Source organism: Neofelis nebulosa, chromosome 15 (genome assembly GCF_028018385.1).
Source record: "Neofelis nebulosa isolate mNeoNeb1 chromosome 15, mNeoNeb1.pri, whole genome shotgun sequence".
Taxonomy (NCBI): domain Eukaryota; kingdom Metazoa; phylum Chordata; class Mammalia; order Carnivora; family Felidae; genus Neofelis; species Neofelis nebulosa.
In genome coordinates this window covers 61,848,437-61,869,781 of record NC_080796.1, presented here as the reverse complement: position 1 = coordinate 61,869,781, position 21,345 = coordinate 61,848,437, and the positions used below count along the sequence as shown (strand labels likewise).

General features: G+C 38.2%; 1 protein-coding gene across 5 annotated transcripts in view; it reads right to left on the bottom strand.

The window, feature by feature from the left end:
- The window catches only part of SPATA17 (spermatogenesis associated 17), a 223,884-nt gene that overhangs the window by 15,903 nt on the left and 186,636 nt on the right, over nt 1–21,345 (bottom strand). For 3 of the 5 annotated variants that reach the window (XM_058701372.1, XM_058701376.1, XM_058701375.1), the window contains 2 exons: nt 17,195–17,277; nt 13,332–13,560 (listed from right to left, as the gene is read on the bottom strand). In XM_058701372.1, coding sequence (XP_058557355.1) covers nt 17,197–17,277 — 81 coding nt within the window. In that variant the 3' untranslated portion in view covers nt 13,332–13,560; nt 17,195–17,196. Of the gene's footprint in view, nt 1–13,331; nt 13,561–16,959; nt 16,997–17,194; nt 17,278–21,345 lie in introns of those variants that run through there. The other 2 variants (XM_058701373.1, XM_058701374.1) reach the window with 2 other exon arrangements.

The window sequence follows — 21,345 nt, the reverse complement described above, 5'->3', positions numbered from 1 at the left end:
GAAGTGAAGAATTTGAGTGGTATCCCAACTCTCTCTCCCCCCGCCAAAAATACTCCTGAGACCTATATGTTATATGTTATTTTTGTTGGATTTATCTGTAGCCAGTTTTAGATGTCTGAGGATAAAGGCAAGTCATGGGCAGGCAATGGTTTTTTTGGCCAGCCAAGAATGTAAAATATATTCTTGTTTCAATTTTATTATTCAAAGAGTATGGGATATAAATATGTTGCTTATTTTCGGAATGAACTCACTGCTTCAGTTCTTCCACATTGTTGCCTTTAATTAGATTTTCTAATCAATCATCTCTGGGTATTGTTCCATGTCCAGAAGTCCATATTAATAAAACGTCTGCTTACTTATAAGAATTTGGTGAAAAGTTTAATTCCAGGATGTTAATCCATCTGGCCTTGCCAACTGCCGAACTACAGAAGGATAAGTTAGTGGTAAAGGGAACACCATCTGTTTCTGAGAATTTAGTTGATCTCTGCATGATGAGCAGGAAGTCAATTGCAAGACTGAAGAGCCAAAATGGAGAAGAGAAAAGTGAGGAGTTTATTGGGCCTTTGTTTCATTCCTGAACATAATTTTAATAAGATGGATCAACACTAAAACCAATGAGCACAAGGTTTACATTATTCAGCTAGTTACTTGGAAGAAATCACCTCCACACACTGGTCTTTTTTCCTCCCTCTTTGGTAGTGATCAATTGTTAAAAGGAACTATAGTTTTCTGCCTCCATATTTCTCCAAATGAAATGACCTGTTTATCTATTAGTGTTGAATCAATCAGGCAACTTACAATGCAACTTGAGTCAAATGTCTACGCTAGGTTAGCTCAGTTGATCATGGTAGTGTATCAATGACCCTCAAATCCTAAACTTTACTTATATATAGTCAAGTGAGGGTTACACGGGAACAGACTTCATTCGGTAACCAGAAATTCGTCTTTATTAAGTAGCTGAAAGATGCCACGAAGAGATAGAGATGATGAAATCCATCACATTCATTCAATAAAAGCAGTTCTAAGTTCACGTCCTGGTGATGGTGACCTGGTCGAATTGTGACCATGAAGAGCAAGCAGCACATTACAAAAGTCAGTGAGAATGGTTTGGGTTTTGCATGAAACGGAGCAATGGAAAGAATCAGTGATAAGGAAAATCAGTTCCAATGAACGTTTTCTCTCTAACCATTCGATATCATCTTTGTAGGCAGCATTAGAAGCTCGGGACCGTTGCCTCTCTGAGCTCTCTTGCCCACAGGCTTCTGTGACAGTTAAAACAATTTCTACTATTACCCCACTTCTTTTTCCTTTTCATTCTCTTCTCCTATACTTTCTGTTCACTTTTAACCACATTAGTGAACTAATAGCCTGTCATTGATTCAGAAATAACCTATAACCTGATTGATGCCTCGATTTATATTTTCAGTTCTGACTTCTCTGAGAAGCACAACCTCATCATTTCACATGCTTACGACATTTTCACTTAAATATCATACAGTCACTTCAAAGTAAATATATCTCAGACTGAATCATCCTCCCTCCTAAACCAGGCCCTTTTCTAAGATTTACACGGTATCAACATTCTCCAAGTCAACAGGATTCTTCATCGAGGCTCTTACCTATGTCACCACCATCCAAGCATCTCCCTGGAGTTCATTTTAAAGATATTTTCACCAAAGGATACAGTTAAGTAATAGTGTTTCCATTTAAAAAAAAATTAATGTTTATTTATTTTTGAGACAGAGAAAGACAGAGCATGAGTGGGGGAGGGCAGAGAGAAGGAGACACAGAATCCGAAGCAGGCTCCAGGCTCCGAGCTGTCAGCACAGAGCCCAACGCGGGGCTTAAACCCATGAACCATGAGATCGTGACCTGAGCCGAAGTTGGACGCTCAACCGACTGAGCCACCCAGGCACCCCAGTTTTTCCATTTTTTTAAGTAAAGGCATTTGGGTAAACACTGAACTCCAGCCACAAGCAGAGATATTTGATACGTATTTAGTCTGTGCCACCAGTATATATAGGATTTGTAGGTCAAGTGGGGAGGTACTAAGTGTTCTGTTACTGTTTGAAGGCAATTTCACTGTTAAAGAAGTAATAAAACCGAATGAATATAATACTTATCTCAGATAGTCACTATATTTGTACACCTAACTTCTTCAAAAAAACCTGAACCCAGGGAAAGAGCCACAGAACTGTATTAATGATTATTCATCCACAAATTTCAGTGGTTTCCTGGTGCTGACAGATGGAGAAATATGTACTCTGGGTGGCCTCTCTGAAGTTTGGCAGTAGATATGCATGATCTCATGCAACAAAGATAGAACATTCTCCAGTTCTCTTGGCAGAAGATGATGAGTAGCATAAAAGGAGATTAAGTTTCTGAGCAATATTTTCCTCTAAAAATCTTCTATAAGTATTTTATAAGGTATTAAATAGCACTCCTAAATGGAACCTGCCATGGACTTAAGGTATACATTGCTATCAAACAAGGCTATTCTAGATTCTAGGTGTCTGACACAGCTTTGAAATTTATGAACTTGAATAACAATGGATAAAAGGTAATTAATCATTTCTTAAACTAAGCCAAACCAAAGTTCTGACATAATGTTTACAGATATCACTCAGTCGTTCACTTTTATTGCCTTGGTCTTTTAATAATTTAGCACTGAGGATCTTGCCAAATATGGGTATTTTGACCCCAATGATCTGCTAAGAACCAGTTCCTTTTAATGGAAGCTGCATTATCAAGGGCACCGTTGACATCCTATATAATTCCTTAATTCAATTTGAAGTAGAGGAAATACTGACATCAACCTTGGACCAGTACCCAAACTACAGCATGTTCAAATTATTAAAGAGCTTTAATCCTTCTCCAATTTCCATCTTCACTGAAATTTATCATATTGAAACCAAAATACCAAGGATAGTAAATTGGTTTCAACTTGCATTCCAATTCAAATGGAATAGTGGCTGCCTGGAGAGCTACATGGAAAAGGATCTTGGGCTCAGGTCAGCGGAAATGAGGATTGTGAATAGCATCATCTACCATGGAGAGGTTGTAGTAGAAACAAGTAGGGGACAAAGTTCTGGAACTTAAGGGTCTATAACACAGAGAAAAGGAATCTCAGGTGAGATGTAGGATTTTCCTCAAATGCTTGAAGGACAGCTATATGAAAAACAGGATCAACTTTTTCTAATGCACCAAATTAGTACCAGTCAGTGAAATCACAAACTCCATGTAACAAAGAATTTTTAAATAATTAGAAAGTCCAAAATGGAACCTGTACTCTTGAGAGGGAGAGCCATACCCAAGACCGAGAAGTGCTTAAGCAGGCGGTGTGGATATCGTAGAAAGGATCCCAGCCAGGGTGGGAAATTAGAATAAATGACTCCTTAGGCATCTAACCATATGCCATCAAGCCTCAAACAATGAAAAACATTATGTTTTAGAGGAGGGTTACTTGCAGTGATATAAAAACAAAGGTAAACATCCAACTATTTCAGATAAAATGTTTAGTGCTTTCACTGAAATCTGAAGCAATGTTTGTATCTCGCCACGTACTTTAAAAGCAATTTTGTACTTGAAATAAAAAAAAATCATTTGAAATTGGACATCGTCTTTTAAAACTTCAGAATTCAGGATTCTAATGTGTGAGTGTGGATACACCTGAACGAACAGTCCTTGCCAAAATGAAACTTATCAAAGGCATTTGTGCCCCATATTGGAAACCAATTGGTTGCCCTAGAAGGTTAGGTATATGATCCGTTATTGTCCCATCAGCCCTCAGCCTCTTTGCCACAGAGTGAAGGAGATGGGGAGAAAATCACACAAGACAGAGATGAAAGCTGTGTAGTCAGAAGAAAAAAGCCTTCTTGATTATGCTGTGGACTTTCTGAAGTCTTTAATTCTCCCGCTAGCCCATCTTCAAACTGGCATGTGGGACGTACTATAGATGGATGGTGATGCTCATCAGAAGAAGCACGCACATATATCTTGTGGCTTGATTTTTTTATTTGCCAGCTCAAGAGGAGCAGGGAGATTTATTTGGAAGGATGGTAATGAAGGTGGGGAGGCACTAGTTAGACTGCAGTTTCTGTTCCCAATATGTTATTCTCACTTTTTTCTCTTCTTGATGCAGGGTTGCTCTTTATTTCCACTTATTTTTCTTTAAAGGGGGGCGGGTTATTTTGGTATAATAAGCCAGCGGCTTGAGAGGGGAGGGTAGTAAAGATGTGGGAGCACAGAATTTCTATTTTTGCTGAGATACTTCAAAATTTTGAATTACACTCTACATTTTTATTATGCACACATTTACTTATACACACGACACACTCTTTGAAATAATTGTTTTCTGTATCGCCAAGTGAGATTTCACTTTCTTCCTATATTTCTTTGGCTTTTCCTTACAAGGATGAAATAATTCACTATAATAATAATAATAATAATAATAATAATAATAATAAAAGTTTCTTTCTTATTAACAAGGGCACAAGGAAATGGGCTGACTTTCCCGGACCTTTATAAGGTGCAGCAGGAGAGATCAGCCTCACCACCTTGATCTGAGCCAAAGAATGGAAATATTCACTAAAAGGAAGGAGTAAATTGATATACTATGGGTTTCCAGAATGCTATTATTTCCTGCCAAGGAGACAAAGGTATGGACTTTGGAGGCCTGTTAACAACCACTCCCGGGGCATCATTCTAAGGCAACGACTAATCGCCTGAGCTGAAAGTCATACTAGACTGGAGCCCAATCCCAATTTTGCCCCTTGTCTTACGTTTTTCATCTGAATGTTGGGTTGTAATAAATCCTGACCTCACATGGCTTTGGAAATATTAATTAGAATAATTATGAACCACACCATGCAAATAATGTTTAACTACTGAATTTAATGATTTTCAATGTAAATATTGGGGAAAAGGGCCAGATGGAGAAGTACATCCAAATGCTTTCTGAATGCCTAAAATCAATTGTAGACGAGCAAAATTTAGTAGAGCAAATTCTTGATTACACAGGCGGTACTTTCTGATTTACCCTTAAGGTTTGTATCTTTCTGCCAAGGCTTGTCTTTTATTTTCCTTATTTCTGCAGTAGGATGTTATAAAAAATATAGGATGAGGGATTTTAAAATGTAAAATGTTCTTATTTGTTACTCATGTTTGTAAAATGTGACCTATAAAAGCTAAAATAAGAATTTAATGATCTATGGGATTTTACGTCATAAAAATTACCCTTACCATTTTGTTTACGTATGAAATGTAAGAGTCTTAATATTGTAGTACGAGAAGTTTTGTGTCAAGAGACAGGTATGCATCCAATTTTCTTTTTTTAGGCAGATTGAAATTGTAAATGCATTTATCTCTGAAAATAATGTTATATTATTTACCGTGGTTAAGTGTCCAGACAGTCCAGAAAAGCCTATCTGAATCATAGCCTACTTTTCCTAGAATAAGCATAAAATTTTAGAAATAAACTACCACAGATCATCGTATTTCTATGGGAAAAAAATGAGTTCGGAGACTCAACATGGGTAAATAGAAATTGATCTTCCAGCTACCTTATTTCCATTTTCATTCTAAACAGGGGGCGTGGCTACGATGGGCTTTAGGAGGGCTATAGCAAGAGGAGATTTAAGATAGGAAGGCAGTTAGTGGGAGAGAAGGAAGATAGGGATGACAAGAAACTATCGGTGTGGAAAGCTGTGGCTGTATGTCTTTGTTCAAACTGTCACCCTTTTTTCTCTTCAGTTATCCCGAGAGCAGTCTGGCAATAAAAATAATAACAATGGTCACTTATTGAGAGCCTGCTGAATCAGAGGCATAGTCTTCAGTGAGGTTTCACATGAGTCAATCCTCTTACTAACCCTGAGAGGGAAGCATTGTTATCCTAAGTGTTACAGATGAGATAGCTGAGGCTTGGGGAGGTTAAGAGATGTCTCCAGGATCACGTAGGTAGAAGTGACAGAACCACCCGAACGAGCCATTCCAGCTGCCAAAACTACCAAGGGACGGAAAAGTCCAGCTCTCGTGGTGCTTTGCGTGGTTCTCACGATATTTTTATAATTGAAATCTTTGCCAACACCTAAAAATGGAGGATTTCATGTAAATATTTCCAGCTTCTCTCAAAGTAGATAGTTTGGAGTCACTAAGCCTGCCTTCTCGTAGGCAAAACCAGGTGGAGCTGAGGAGTGGCTGCCTCTGCAGAGAGAATGGGTGCTTTGCCGGGTTTGGGTTCTGTTTGCCCTCCGTCCCCTACACCCTTACTAAAATTGAAGTATATGCAGGAAGGTGCACAATTCATAACAAATACAGCTCACTGAATTCTCACAAATACAACATAAGTGTATCTATAACCTAAAACAAGAAGCAGGACATTACCAGCACCTACACTCACAGAAGGTCCCTTGCGTTCCCTTCAGCTGCTATGGCCTCAATCCCAGACATCAGAGATTATGTCTATTTTTTCATTTTAAATGAATGGACTAATGTATTTGAATGTATGTTGTGTATTGGATGGCTTTATAATGGATTATATTTATGAGGCTCTCTATGTTATTGAGAGGAGAAGGAGGAGGAGGAGATAATTTTCATTGCTGTATTCTATAAACCACACTTTGATTAAAAATTTTTTTTTAACATTTATTTATTTTTGAGACAGAGAGAGACAGAGCATGAATGGGGGAGGGGCAGAGAGAGAGGGAGACACAGAATCCGAAGCAGGCTCCAGGCTCCGCGCTGTCAGCACAGAGCCCGACGCGGGGCTCGAACTCATGGACCGTGAGATCATGACCTGAGCCGAAGTCGGACGCTCAACTGACTGAGCCACCCAGGAGCCCCACCACACTTTGATTTATGTGTTAAGTTTTTGTGTCTACAGTCAAAAAGTTTTTTCCAACATATTGTAACAATTTATGTTTCTACCAGCTTATTGGGTGAAAGTTACAGTAGTGCTATATCTTGTGATTGCCATTCTTTTAAAATTTTAGCTATTACAATGAGTACGTACTAGTATCTCATTGTGATTTTTAAAAGTTTCTTTGGGCAAACATTAACATATCATAAAATTCAACCATTTAAAATGTACAAGTTAATGGTTTAGGTATATTTACAGAGCTGTTCATCCATCACCATAATCTAACTTTAGAACAGTCCATCACTCCACAAAGAAATTCACAGACATTAGCAGCTGCTCTCTACCCCCCTTCCCACCAGAAGGTAACAACTAATCTACCTTGCCCAATCTGGACCTTTCATATAAATAGAACTACACAATATGTGGTCTTCTGTGACTGGCTTATTTCACTAAGCACAGTGTTTTGGGGGTTCATCCATGTTGTAGCATGTATCAATACACTATTCCTCTTCGTTGCCTAATAGTATTCCATTGTATGGATATACCACATTTGTTTATCCACTCATCAGCAGATGGGCATTTGGGTTGTTCCTGCTTTAGGGCTATTAGAAAGACTGCTGTTGTGAATATTTTGTACATATTTGTTTGGATTTCTTTTAGATATATATCTAGGAGAGGAACTGCTAGGTCACAGAATATGCATATGTGAAGTTCTAATGGGTATATACGAACAGTTTAACAAAGATATTACATAAAATTATATACCTACCAGTTTACCGGATGAAAGTTACAATTACTCACCATTTTGGTATTGCCATTAAAAAAAAAATAAAATCCTTGTTTTAAAGAGTAGTTTTGGGTTCACAGCAAATTAAGAGGAAGGTACGTAAATTTCCCATATAACCCTTGCTGGCACACATGCACAGCCTCCCCGCCCCCCCCCCCCCACCATTATTAACAACATCCCCCAACAGTGTGGCACATTTGTTACAATTGATGAACCCACATTGTCACATCATAATTACCCAAAGTCCTTGCTACTATATGTCTTAACTCTTGTCTCCTCCAAGAAATTTTTCCCAACTATCCCCATTCCATTTTAATCCTATTATTTCTCATTTTAGGCATACAGCAAATCAAAAAAATTCTTATATTAAATAACCTTTTTTTCATTTTTAATTACACTCCAGATTCTTCATGTCAACTGAACTGAACTCTTTGAGGGTAGCAATTTACTAAAATTTTACTGAAATATACTAAAAAATTTCTGTACTCATATTACTTATAATACAATAACACTTAAAAAAGGTTCTTATTGAATCCTTGTTGAACAGAGAATGAGTAAATACCAAGGTTTTGGAAAAATGAGTAAACTACTTAGACTCTAAAAATCACAAAATGATCTTGTGGGGCACACCTGGGTGGTTCAGTGGGTTAAGTGTCCAAGTTCTGCTCAGGTCATGATCTCGCAGTTTGTGAGTTGGAGCCCCGCATCAGGCTCTGTGCTGATGACTTAGAGCCGGGAGCCTGCTTCAGATTCTGTGTCTCCCTCTTTCTCTCTGTCCCTTGTGCACTCTCTCTCTCTCTCAAAAATAAATAAACATTAACAAAAAAAAATTGTTAAACCTAAAAAACAAAATGATCTTGCTTGTGTTCCCTTCTCTCAGTCAGTGATGTGCTTGGCTTATAATAGTTAAGTATGAATGAAGGACTACATTGTTTAAACACAATTTTTTTATCTTTCTTTCATTCAACTGGATTATTTTCACATAAGAGAGATGTGAAAATTAATTTTTGTTAGGTAGTTGTAGTTTAGAATTAAATATAAATGCCTTAAAATATATTAAAGTAGAAAAGACTACTTTCAAGCTGGAAAATAGGTTAACTGTGGAACAATGCAAGCCTAACAAATAATCATTATTAGATTTTATAATAAGAGCTTGGGCTTCACTTGCAATTTGTACGGTCTTACAGTCTCCCTTATAAGGTGGGCACATTAACTTCTCAGTTTAACATTAAACACACACTCTGTGTTTCCCTTCTGTTTGCTTCAGTGATTTATTCCAACCAGTATGCACAGTTTTGTCATTTCTTAATATGAGGATTCCTCAGCGTACAGACGCCTCACTTTGTGGCAAGGTCTGCTAAATGCAATGGCGTCCTAACGAACTGTATTCTGTAGTCATAACTATGAGGCTGAGAATTATAAACTAAACTCATTGTACTGATAAGTGACTACATCTGCTAGTACCAGCAGCACGGTGACTTCCTCATCAATGAGTTTAAGTGTTCAGACCTGGAAGAATATACTTACTTAGCAATACCCTACTGTGCTATGCGAGGGAACCTGCTGGGGACATTGAGCTCCAACAGGAGCAAGGCAAGCATAAGCCTCAGGCCAAGCAGGGATTTCACTCCATACTCACAGGAAAAAGTTTCGAATTATCAACTGGGAGAACAGATAAGAGTTCTGGCATTGTGTGCTTTTTGTAGGACACAACAAATAATCACTTATATTCTCAGTACAAATTAATGCCATTTCTCTCATTTAGAGTCTTTCATTGGCAGTGGTTTATGAGAGAAGAGTCATTTACTGTAGAAGAGTTAGAAAGCTCATCATTAGAGATGTAACACAAAAGATGTAATGAGTATGGTTTTAGATATGCTCAAAGACGGTTTTAGATATGCTTAAAGACAGATGCTAACTAGAATTTAATTCATGGCATACAGACCCACCCAAACTATATTCTTCAGTGGTTCACTCACTCACTCATTTTTCAACAAAATTTTATTCTGATGCTTTATGTAATGGTTTCTTGTGAACTGGAACTTGGACCAACTAAGCTCTACTGGTTCAGCAATTCTGCTGCGTTTAGGCATCACTATGACCTTAGACAAGTTCCGCATACAATTTTGTGGTTTTATTAATATCCACCTTTGTTCCCAAAAGGGTTTGAGCCATTTTATGATGGAAAAAGAATAAAATGGAAGAGAACATCAGGGCAAAGTTAAAAAGCTGGAGAAAAAAAATGTGATTGAAGGCAAAATTAGCACATGATGGACACCACATGGATAGGAGAGGTAGGCCATAAAAGTGGGGGAACAGAGTAAAAAGGGGATACAATCAATAAAAAAGATTCAGCGTTTCCCTAAGCCACAATACTATATTGTATAGATAAAGATAATTAAGGAAAATTACTAATTTACAGGTATAAAAGTTTAGTTTCCAGAAGGAACACTTTACGCAAGCAGCAATCAAAACTTGACCTCAGGGTCGACCAACTTAGTGTACATCGAAATCTGTATCCAAAATAATATGCAACATAACTATAAATGAGACTAATTAAAAATAACATTCCACAAAGTATGCATTCAAATGAGCAATGGTGTCTTTGTAGGCACTATTTCAGGAAGCTAGATGCTATTTTACAGCTCCCATTCCTTGAAAGATTTTTGGAACTTCCTTAACAACATTTATCCAACAGATATTCTGCTCTGCGCCAGGTGCTCTGCTAGAGGTTGGATAAAGGGTATTTATCATGAGAGACAGTTATTTGCCCTCAAAGAAATTAGAGATGGGCTACGGGGAAGAAAGATATTATCTGCTTAACCATAAGAAAGTTGACGAGTATGTTGATTTCAGAAGAACTGGAGATCTAAGTCTGAATGTTCTCAGGATATATACCTTTAAACATCCACGGTGTTATTAATGTTTTTAATGGGGCCAATATTCATTCAGAATTAATTGGTGACTTATCGCTTAGTTTTGGTCAGACACTATGTCTCACTAACTTTCTTGAATGGCTGATTCTGGGAATGTAGCAAGAAACTTGTATACAAGTTGATGTAGCTAAGTAGTTTTCCGGAAGAAACAGATTGCTTTCCTCCATTGTATTCTCTAGTAAGATTCCACATCTCAGTCTTCTCTCTACTGAATACAAGGGCATTTTTGGACTTGTCTGGGCACCTCTCTAGTTATCAGGAGCTTATGTAGGTGTCTTTGGGGGAGGTAGTGGTGGTAAAGAACAAAACATGACAAAGACTGGCTATAGAGCACCTGAAACCTTCAAGAGCTTGGGTCTCAGAGATCAAGATAAAACTGGCGTTCTGAACAATGAAATACGTAGCAGTTCCCAAGAAGATATCAAGAGCTAGAATTATTTTTCTTGGGTGTCTATACATATATGGACACAGTGATAAAACTTTGAAGGAGAGGAAGAGAAAGGAGGAGGAGGAGGGCAATGAGGAGGAACAGGGAGGGGAAGAGGAAAGAAAGAAAGTAAGATGCCCTCACAATTACTTTTGTTTATTCCAACAACAGGTAACTTTGGAGTACTGAGGTTATGTAATACCTCATAAAATGCTGAAAGTTATTTTAAAAGAATGTGTTCCCAAAATATTGTGAGTACTGGCAGCAGCATTAGAATAAGATTCTAGTATCCTAAGATTATGACAAAAGAACAGGAATCATTTATTCCATTACTGTAAAGTAATATATATATATATATATATATATATATATATATATATGTATTCATTTATATATTTATATGTATTCATTTATATATAAAGTAATATAATATATCCTGTTAAAAATTAAAAAAACAGAATAATAATCAAGGAAGAGAGAAATGAGGCTTGGTAGAGTTAGGAAACTTGAAAACCAGTGGCCAGTTATATACTCCCCACTCCATGTCTCTGATAATGTAATTTTGATTTTTATTTTCATTAATTGTTTCTAGAGAAAATGAAGCTTGATAGTTGAATCATCCAGTCTGCTATGCATCCAGTCTGAATGCATAATGTTTCAAAGAAGTCTGCTCTGTTCTGAATCTGGCTACTTCTACTCAACTTCTTACCCTTTATAACACAGAGTAATTATTTACCATCTTCCATTATTTTGTGTAACACATCATAATATATTTTTCGATTCTATTTCTATTTCCCACTCCCAGATGACTGTGAATTCCTCCTTGCCGTAAATATTGTCTTATTAAGAAAAGCTTTCACTTTTATGGTGTCCTTGAATTTTCTGCAAACCCATACTTACCATAACTCCCACCATTATTCACCAAATTTGACTCTAAATGAACGTTAACTGTTTTTAAAAAAGTAACACTGAAGATGTTTTAAAAGTGAATCTGGGGGTGCCTGGGTGGTTTAGTCGGTTAAGCATCTGACTCTTGATCTCAGCTCAGAATATGATCTCATAGTTCGTGAGTTCAAGCCTGGCTTGGAGTTCTCTCTTCCTCTCTCTCTGCTCCTACCCCACTCTCTCTCTCTCAAAGTAAATAAATTAACTTAATTTTTTAAAGTAAATCTGTTTCCTATAAAACTTCACAAACCATAATTCCTTGCATAATGCCTCATTATACCAATCAGCTTTAAAATTCCAGCTTAGACACTCAGAATGACAAGGGCAAGGTTATGGATTTAATCACAAGATTTGCCACGTAGCTTTGAAGTGGACAATGTTCAGACTCTTTCTAATACCAGCTAATTGTCTTCTGAGTTTGTACTGAAGTCAGAATCAACAAATATTCACCTACCATCTACAAAATACCTAATAGACTGCCAATTGCTATTACAGATTCAAAGGGTTAGAAGGCGTACCCTAAAATTTCACAATCTAATCAGTGAGACACTTGTTTTTCATTCAGAAACCACTTATTAAGTGAATTCAATGTGCTAAGCACAACCTTTAATGGCCAGATTACTGTTTCACTCTCTTTGCAGTAGAGACCTGCAAATGTCTTCTCGACTTGGGGGACGGCTACATGTTTCTGATCCCATACCCACTGGTCTTTGTCTGTGTTCACAAGTTCAATGTCCTGAGGGGGTTCTAATGGGTCTGATGAGTCCCTATTTCCCTCAGAGCGGAGCTGTCACAGCATACCACTTCATTCCACTCATACTTTAAACCATTCATCATTCATACTTACGTGTTGGCTGCCTTTACCTTGGTACCCCAAACTGGCTTCATCCATTGTGACTAGGGCAATGGGGTCAGAATATGGCCACTTCAGGGGAGCCATTTATGGCACTTTTGGTCACCAGGGGCTGTGGCTGTGACAGACATTCTCAGAGGCAAGAGACCCACTATTCACACACTATGTGTACATAGATCCACACTATAATTATGAGCAGTTGGCTATAAAATGTTATAGTTTGTTCAATCACTGTAAGAAGTATGGTTTAAGTGTATTTTCTGTAGGATACTCATTTTTATTTTACTATTATAACTGCAGAATTTTTTTTTTCAACGTTTTTTATTTATTTTTGGGACGGAGAGAGACAGAGCATGAACGGGGGAGGGGCAGAGAGAGAGGGAGACACAGAATCGGAAACAGGCTCCAGGCTCCGAGCCATCAGCCCAGAGCCTGACGCGGGGCTCGAACTCACGGACCGCGAGATCGTGACCTGGCTGAAGTCGGACGCTTAACCGACTGTGCCACCCAGGCGTCCCTAACTGCAGAATTTTTGAATGAACCAAAGGTGTTTCCAATTTTTTCTTTGGACAAATAAGAGAGAGAGAGAGAGAGAGAGAGAGAGAGAGAGAGAGACTTCAGAGGTTAAAAGACTTGTGTCAAGGTCACTCAGCAGTCACAGAAGTAGAATCCAGGAATCCAGGCAGTGGGGGTCCTTCTATTCCACACTCACTTCACACTTTAACCTCCTTTTTACCTTTTGTCTTCTTTTACTTTCTAAAAACAAAACGGTACAATGAACGAAGAAAAAGAACCCAGTAACAAGAGTTCTCAAATTCTCTATTTAAATCTTGCTCACATAGAGTTAGCTCAATTAGAAGTCTGGGAGGCTACACCATGATATGATTCATGCCCAGCCCTGCTGGAATTACCCTATTCTTTGATCTGTGTCTACACCGCTGCAGCTCCTGGTAGACATGCCGATCATATGTGCCACCAGACACGTAGAATGCCCAGCCCACCTGCCTCAGTCAAGGAGAAGCAGCAGACTGTCTTCCTACAGGCAAGTGGGTTGTTGTATTATCCTTATTCAAAGGACCACAGAGCCAAGAAAAAGATGCTAAAGATACCTTGGTTTTTGTTTCGTTTTATTTTTTGCCGATTCATCATTACTAAATTGGAAAGGGTTATAAATTCACATAGTGTCAAACTGAATGACAAAGTTTCATCACTTCTCTTATTGAATTAAAAAAGTAACCCCCAAAAGGCACATATATAGCTTATATGCCTGATTATTCCTTTCTCTTCAGATACCTTCTTTTTCCTTACACAGTTGCTAAGACCTTATTTCTTCTGGGAAAAGACAATAGAATTTCACCCCTTTCCTAACTCAGGTGCTGACTAAATGTGCTTTTGATTTTAATTTTTTTTCTCAGCGTTTGAGTGATTTATGTGCCAAATTCCTATGAAAAGGGGTATGGGATGGGGGGGGAGTACATTGGTTTTCATGCATCATAATTTAATTAAAACAACTCATCTGGCCTCAAAATTTAACCACATTTTAGCAGAAAGATAGCTTGGACCAAACAAAGAAGAATCTGAAAAACTTGGAGAGCACATAATGCAAGACAACTCACACTGATGCCAGACTAACCAATGATTTCACCTTATTTTGCTAATTTTTATTTCACTTGAGTCCTTAAAGAAACTCTTCTGCCTGGAAAGATGGATGTAGCAGTCTTTATGGCAAAGCAGTCTACATCCTCCAAAGGCTCTAGTATAATCCAATTTTCAACAAAGCTGCCTTTAGGAAACTGTAACCAAAGGTTACAGAAGTAAGCAGTTATAAAGAAAAGTTAAAGAAATTATAAGGAGTCATATTCTTTTCAGAGAGCAGATTTTAAAATATGTGCGTGTTTAAAATCTAATTCACTCTCAGCCATTTCCAGGCTGAAATCTTAGTGTATTAATCAAAATGGGTAGCGTTGGCTCTGTTTATCCTAAACGCAGACGTGCTAAGGAAAGAAAGATTAATCTGGTAAAGGCATCACTATTCTAATCGGACTGATGGGAAAATGTAGTATGGGTGTAAGAGGCAATGTAGGGTGAATTATAGTGAAGTGATGAACTACCTTGAAGCTGAAGCAATCAAATAGATAGCTCAAAAAATTACTATGGCATCTTTATTCAACACTTTGGGGTAAGTGTCCCCGTCTTGGCCTTCTTCACAGAGAACAGAAGCACTCTGTTGTATTTGCTGAAATTAAATCTTAATAGGAGAGCCTCAGCTAAGGCTGCTACCCTCCACTTACCAAAATTAAACACTAGGCATTAATTTCCTTTCCAAGAAGAGGAGATGACATTTTGATAATATTTTCAATTCACAAAATAGTTCCAGATCCAAGAGAAGCGTTAGCAAACATTTTTTTTTTTTTTTAATTTCTAGCTCATATTTCCGTCACATATCTGTGCATTGGGCACTCTTTTTAATTAAAGGTAATGTGAAACATTTGTGACTCATCCTTGTCTCCCTTATAAATAACTTAGCAAGTAATTATTTTGTCTTCAGAAAGAAAGATAATTGTCTCTAAATTATGATGATTGAATAGAAGAAAGTCAAGATGTTTCTATAATTGGTAAAGAAGGGCAAGTAGCCCTATTGGAGTATTTTGTTTCAACACTTTGCTTTTGTCTGATTAGAGGCAAATTTCATAAAATGAGTCTACAAAGAGGCATCATCCAAAAAGGAAATCATAATCTCACTATCTAGGGATAACTATTGCTAACATTTTGCCTTTTAAGGATGTATACATATGCATGTAATATGTAAATAAGTGCATGCGTGCTTTTATATATACATACACATTATATATATACATGTACACACACACACATTTTTAATGAAATCGGACTACACAGGTTCTGTTGAATTCAGCCTTCTTTTCTTAGAAATATATTATAAGCATTTTTTTTTCGAACTAATAGGTAAAGATCTATGTTAGTATTTTTGATGTCTTCAGAATGTTGCATTTCATGTCCTCATTTATTTAACTCAGCATTTACTGAGTGTTCATGCTGTTTTCAACCTTTCACCATTATAATGGGCTCTATCTTTGAACTAATATCTGAAGTCATACACAAATATGGAAAATTTTATGTAAACCATTTCATCCTGGGGGCACCAGCAAGGCTCAGTCGGTTAAGCACCTACTTCAGCTCAGGTCATGATCTCGCAGTTTGTGAGTTGGAGCCCTGCGTCGGGTTCTGTGCTGACTGCTCAGAGCCTGAAGCCTGCTTTGGATTCTGTGTCTCCCTCTCTCTCTGCCCCTCCCCTGCTCACGCTCTGTCTCTCTTTGTCTCTCAGTAATAAATAAATGTTAAAATTTTTTGAAAACTACTTCGTCCTGTGAGTCACAGATACTAGATAGATGCTCCAATCTATACTGATACTTTATAAACCTTTGAAACCACAATTCCACTTGGCATTATATGTATGCTTTTGTATTAGCTCAGGATATTTCATATTTTCCTTCATATATTCCCCTTCATATATTCCTTTGGAGTAGTTAAGAGGTAGATATTAGTGTCTACATTTAACATATAGAACAACTTTGAGGGATCCAAAGTTGTAAGTGGGGAGAGAAGTTAAACTAACGTGAAATCTACAGAACCCAAGTTGCTTGAATCTACTCTGTGCTCTTTCCAATGAACCAGTCCTGTTTTTCCCTTGCTTCTTGGTGGGGGAGGCTACCTAAGGAATGTCACCCAGCATGATTTCTCACTGCTGCGCTTTTCCCTCAACTGTAGTCATCTTTGCTGTCTTCTTACCATACCCCCTTTAATTTGGTTGAAAGTGCCACAATCCCTATTAGTCTTACTTTATCATAATCACTTGCTATTCTAAAACTTCTCAGCAATTAAACAGTTTTCACTGAGAGCTTATTTTGTGATCTTGCAGTTTATATGGGTATCTCTGTTCTTTTCTGTACTGTAAACTGTGATAATCAGAGACCTTAGACACTACTTATTTGGAATCCCCTAAAGACAACTCATATTTCAAATAGCACACATACTGAATATAATATTGTATACTATTTTAACTTTTGGACACTATCAGTATTTTTTTCATTGCATTGTGTAAACCTATTTACTGTATTAATTAACTTAAAAGGTTACCTCAGATTTTTGTCAGTTCTCTTAATGTGTTTTGAGTCTATTTTGGAGATTTGAAAAAGAAAATCCATGATTTTTGAATGTTAAAGCCATTAAATCAGAACAAAAGATAAAGTTTTATTATAGATAAATATTATAGCACAGTTTTAAAAATGCTTGAGAGTTAAAGTCAATCTTGTTTGATTTTTAAAATGTTTTTAATATACTTTTTGAAATACTTTTTAGCAAAATAGCATACCTTTATATAATTTGTCCAGCTTTTGAATATAATTTTCCATACTTTGAGAAGAGATCAAATGATGGTAATACAGTTTGGAAATCCTGGGAGGAAAAAGATCAAAGATTACCACAGAGACCTTACTTTGTATTATTATTATTATTATTATTATTATTATTATTATTTCATTGTAATTTATATTATATTACACTTTTAGATAGCTATTTAACTGCACTTCACATTTCCTGTCATATCCTCAAATCAGACAAAATTAACAGATAATTGTTATCAGTTGAAAGCCAGAGGTACAGAAGTTTCCTTAAACACATAGCTTGTCATAGTCATGGGTGGCACTATTAAGAACCTCTGAGTGATGCAAAGACCACACCTAGTCACCTATCTTAAAGGAGCTTACAATCTAAATTTTTTTACCTTGACCTATAAGTCCCCCCACATAGTTGTACTTTTGGGTCCTTTTCGGACATGACTTCTTTTCCTCTACATTCCCCCTCTTTTGACCCTCTTTAGCAACACTTGTTTACGGAACACATTTCTTCCCAGTCTTTATAGTTACAGACGCCTCCACCTAGACAGCTTTATCTCCACTTATTTCTGTGGCTCATTCCCTCCTTTTATCACATCTCTGTTCACGGAGGCCTTCTCAGACTACCTGTATATATAAAATAGCACTCCTAAAACGCTCTATTGTCTTAACTGGCTCTATTTTCTTAATTGCCGCTCCAGGATATTGAATATTTACTTTGTGTCCCACATGAGATTATAAGCTTCATAGGAATCGGTGCTTTGTTTTGTAAGAAATAGTTGTTGACTGAATGAATGACATGGGAAAGGTGATATACCCAAATACTCATAACAGAGGGTGGACTGTGGTAAGTACCATAGCATTGACTCAAATGAATGCTAAAGGAGTTTAGAGGGGAAAAATCATTTTTTTTTTTTTACTCAGTACCCAGAGAAGCAGCATTTGAGTGATACAAATGGATGCTCTTCATGCATGTTAAAAAGGCACAATAAGAGGTAAAGTACTAAATCACCAGTGAATGCTATCGATAAATGGTCAGACTACAAAAAAATATATGTGTCTCCTTGTAAAGGAGACCTCTACTTAATGGAGATGATTTGGGATAGTTTTCTTTTTCTTTTTTTTGTTTTTTTTTTTTTTTTTTTTTTTAAGAAAAACTTGGAAACAAGGACCTTTGCCCTGAGCCCACCTCTTACACAGTTCATCCATTACAAACACACAAAACATACATGTACTGAAGAACATGCGAGTATCTTTGCCACTAGGGACCTGGCTCTCTCTTCCGGCTAGAGCTCTTAACCCTAATTCTCTGCTTTTAGGACCAACGTTATCCAGGCCCCAGGGAGAAGCCCCACACCTGTTGCTCTGTGTTAGTGAAACAAAGTGACAGAGCCCAAGGGACATGAAGGCAGTTATGCTTTAACAGACGCTGCTTTTGAGTATGAAGAGAATTTAAGCGACAGAAACACTTAGATAAAAAACTAATTAATTTGAAAAAAATATGAAAAATGCAACAGAACTTCATATAATCAAGTACTATTTTCCTGTGGTGCCCAATATCCATATTCTTGCTTTCTTTTTAGTTCAAATTGTGATTCTAGAGGTACTCAGGAATCGACACGGTATTTGCAAGGGTTGTCAATGACATAGTAGGGACATTTTGCAGTAGTAAATAATTCATGTTACTCTTAAATTTGAATGTATGGAAGTTAGGCATATGTGTGAAGCATGGTAGTGATTTTTTATGTAGGCACACAGAAATCTACAACTGTGAAGAGTTTTCTTTTTAAAGTTTCTTTTATTTTTTAAATTTTATTTATTTTATTTATCTACTTTATTTTATTTATGTTGAGAGAGAGAGAGTCAGGGAGGGGCAGAGAAAGAGAAAGACAGAGAATCCCAAGCAGGCTCGGTACTGTTGACACAGAGCCCTACACAGGGCTTGATCTCATGTACCATGAGATCACGATCTGAGCCGAAATCGAGTTGAATCCTTCACCATCTGAGCCACCCTGACATCCCAAGTGTTTTCTTTTTATAAATACACATGACAATTTATTTTTCAAAAAACTAAATGAGAGATTAAAGGAAGATGGAGGCGTAGGAGGACTCTGGGCTCACCTCGTCCTGCCGATCCACCCACATCTGCCTAAATAACCCCCAAACCACCAGAAGGCTAACAGAATAGACTCTCCAGAGCCAAGGTAGACAAGAGGCTCACGGAAGAGGGTAGGAAGGGTGGAGAAGCGGTTTGCGCTACACAGTCCTGCGGGAAGGAGCCGGGGCGGTGGAGGGGCAGCCCACCTGGCAAGGCAGAGCCCCCGAGTCTGGTTTGCAAAAGCGGAGGGGCCGGACTCCATGAGTTCTGACAGCCAGTGGGACTTAACATCTGGAATGTTAAAAGTCAACAGCTCTGCTCTCGGAGAGCACGGAGGGCAAGGGGACGTGGGGAGGGAGAGGTGTTGAGCCCCTGAAGACAGAGCTCAGCTCAGTGGGGGAACAAAGGCGCTGGCCAGCGCCATCTCCCTCTCCCATCCCCCAGCCCCAATCCAAAGGGAACCAGTTCCTGTCACCGAACTTGCTTGCACGGTGCAAATGCCCGTGGATTCTGTGGATCCATCCCTCTGACGGGCCTGCCTCCCTCCCTGTGCTGCAGGGCCCCTCCCGCAGGGCACCACAGACAGCAAAGGGAGTTAAGCCTGCCCCTCCCGCCCCTATGCTTACCTTGCAGATCCACCCTAGCTAATACACCCTTGGCCAGATCTCATGGAAGCAGCACCACAAGCCTGGCAGTGTGCAAGCAGCCCAGACAGGGGCCACACCACTCCACAGTGAGTCCTGCCCCTAGGAGAGGGGAAGAGAAGGTACACACCAGTCTGACTGTGGCCCCAGCAGTGGGCTGGGGGCAGACATCAGGTCGGACTGCAGCCCCGCCCACCAACACAAGTTACTCTGGACAGCACAGGGGACATGCCCTGCAGTTTGGAGTTATAGCAGGGACTACCCAAAATGATGAAATGGAAGAATTCTCCTCAAAAGAAACTCCACGAAGTAGGGACAGCTAACGAATTGATCAAAAATGATTTAAGCAATATAACGGAACAAGAATTTAGAATAATAGCATAAAATTAATCTCTGGGCTTGAAAAAAGGATAGAGAACAGCAGAGAATCTATTGCTACAGAGATCAAGGGACTAAGAAATAGTCACGAGGAACTAAAAAATGCTATAAATGAGCTGCAAAATAAACAGAGGCGACCACAGCTCAGACTGAAGAGGCAGAGGAGAGAATAGATGAATTAGAAGATAAAATTATGGAAAAAGAGGAGTCCGAGAAAAAGAGAGATAAAAAAATTCAGGAGTATGAGGGGAGAGGTAGAGAACTAAGTGATGCAATCAAATGGAACAATATCCATATAATAGGAATTCCAGAAGAGGAAGAGAGAGAGAAAGGGGCTGAAGGTGTACTTGAATAAATCATAGCTGAGAACTTCCCTGATCTGGGGAAGGAAACAGGCATTGAAATCCAAGAGGCACAGAGAACTCCCTTCAGATATAACTCGAATCGATCTTTTGCACAACATATCATAGCGAAACTGGCAAAATACAAGGATATAGAGAAAATGCTGAAAGCAGCTAGGGATAAACAGGCTCTAACTTACAAAAGTAGAAACATAAGAGTAGTAACAGACCTATCTACTGAAACTTGGCAGGCCAGAAAGGAATGGCAGGAAATCTTCAATGTGATGAAGAGAAAAAAACATGCAGACGAGAATCCTTTATCCAGCAAGCCTGTCATTCAGAATAGAAGGAGAGATAAAGATAAAGGTTTTCCCAAACAAAAACTGGTTTTCACCACCAGTAAACCAGCCCTACAAGAGATCCTAAGGGGGATTCTGTGAGTGAAATGTTGCAAGGACCACAAAGTACCAGAGACATCCCTACAAGCATGAAACCTACAGACATCACAGTGACTCTAAACCCATATCTTTCAATAATAACACTGAATATAAATGGACTAAATGCTCCAACCAAAAGACATAGGGTATCAGAATGGATTAAAAAAACAAGACCCATCTGTTTGCTGTCTACAAGAGACTCATTTTAGGCCTGAGGACACCTTCAGATTG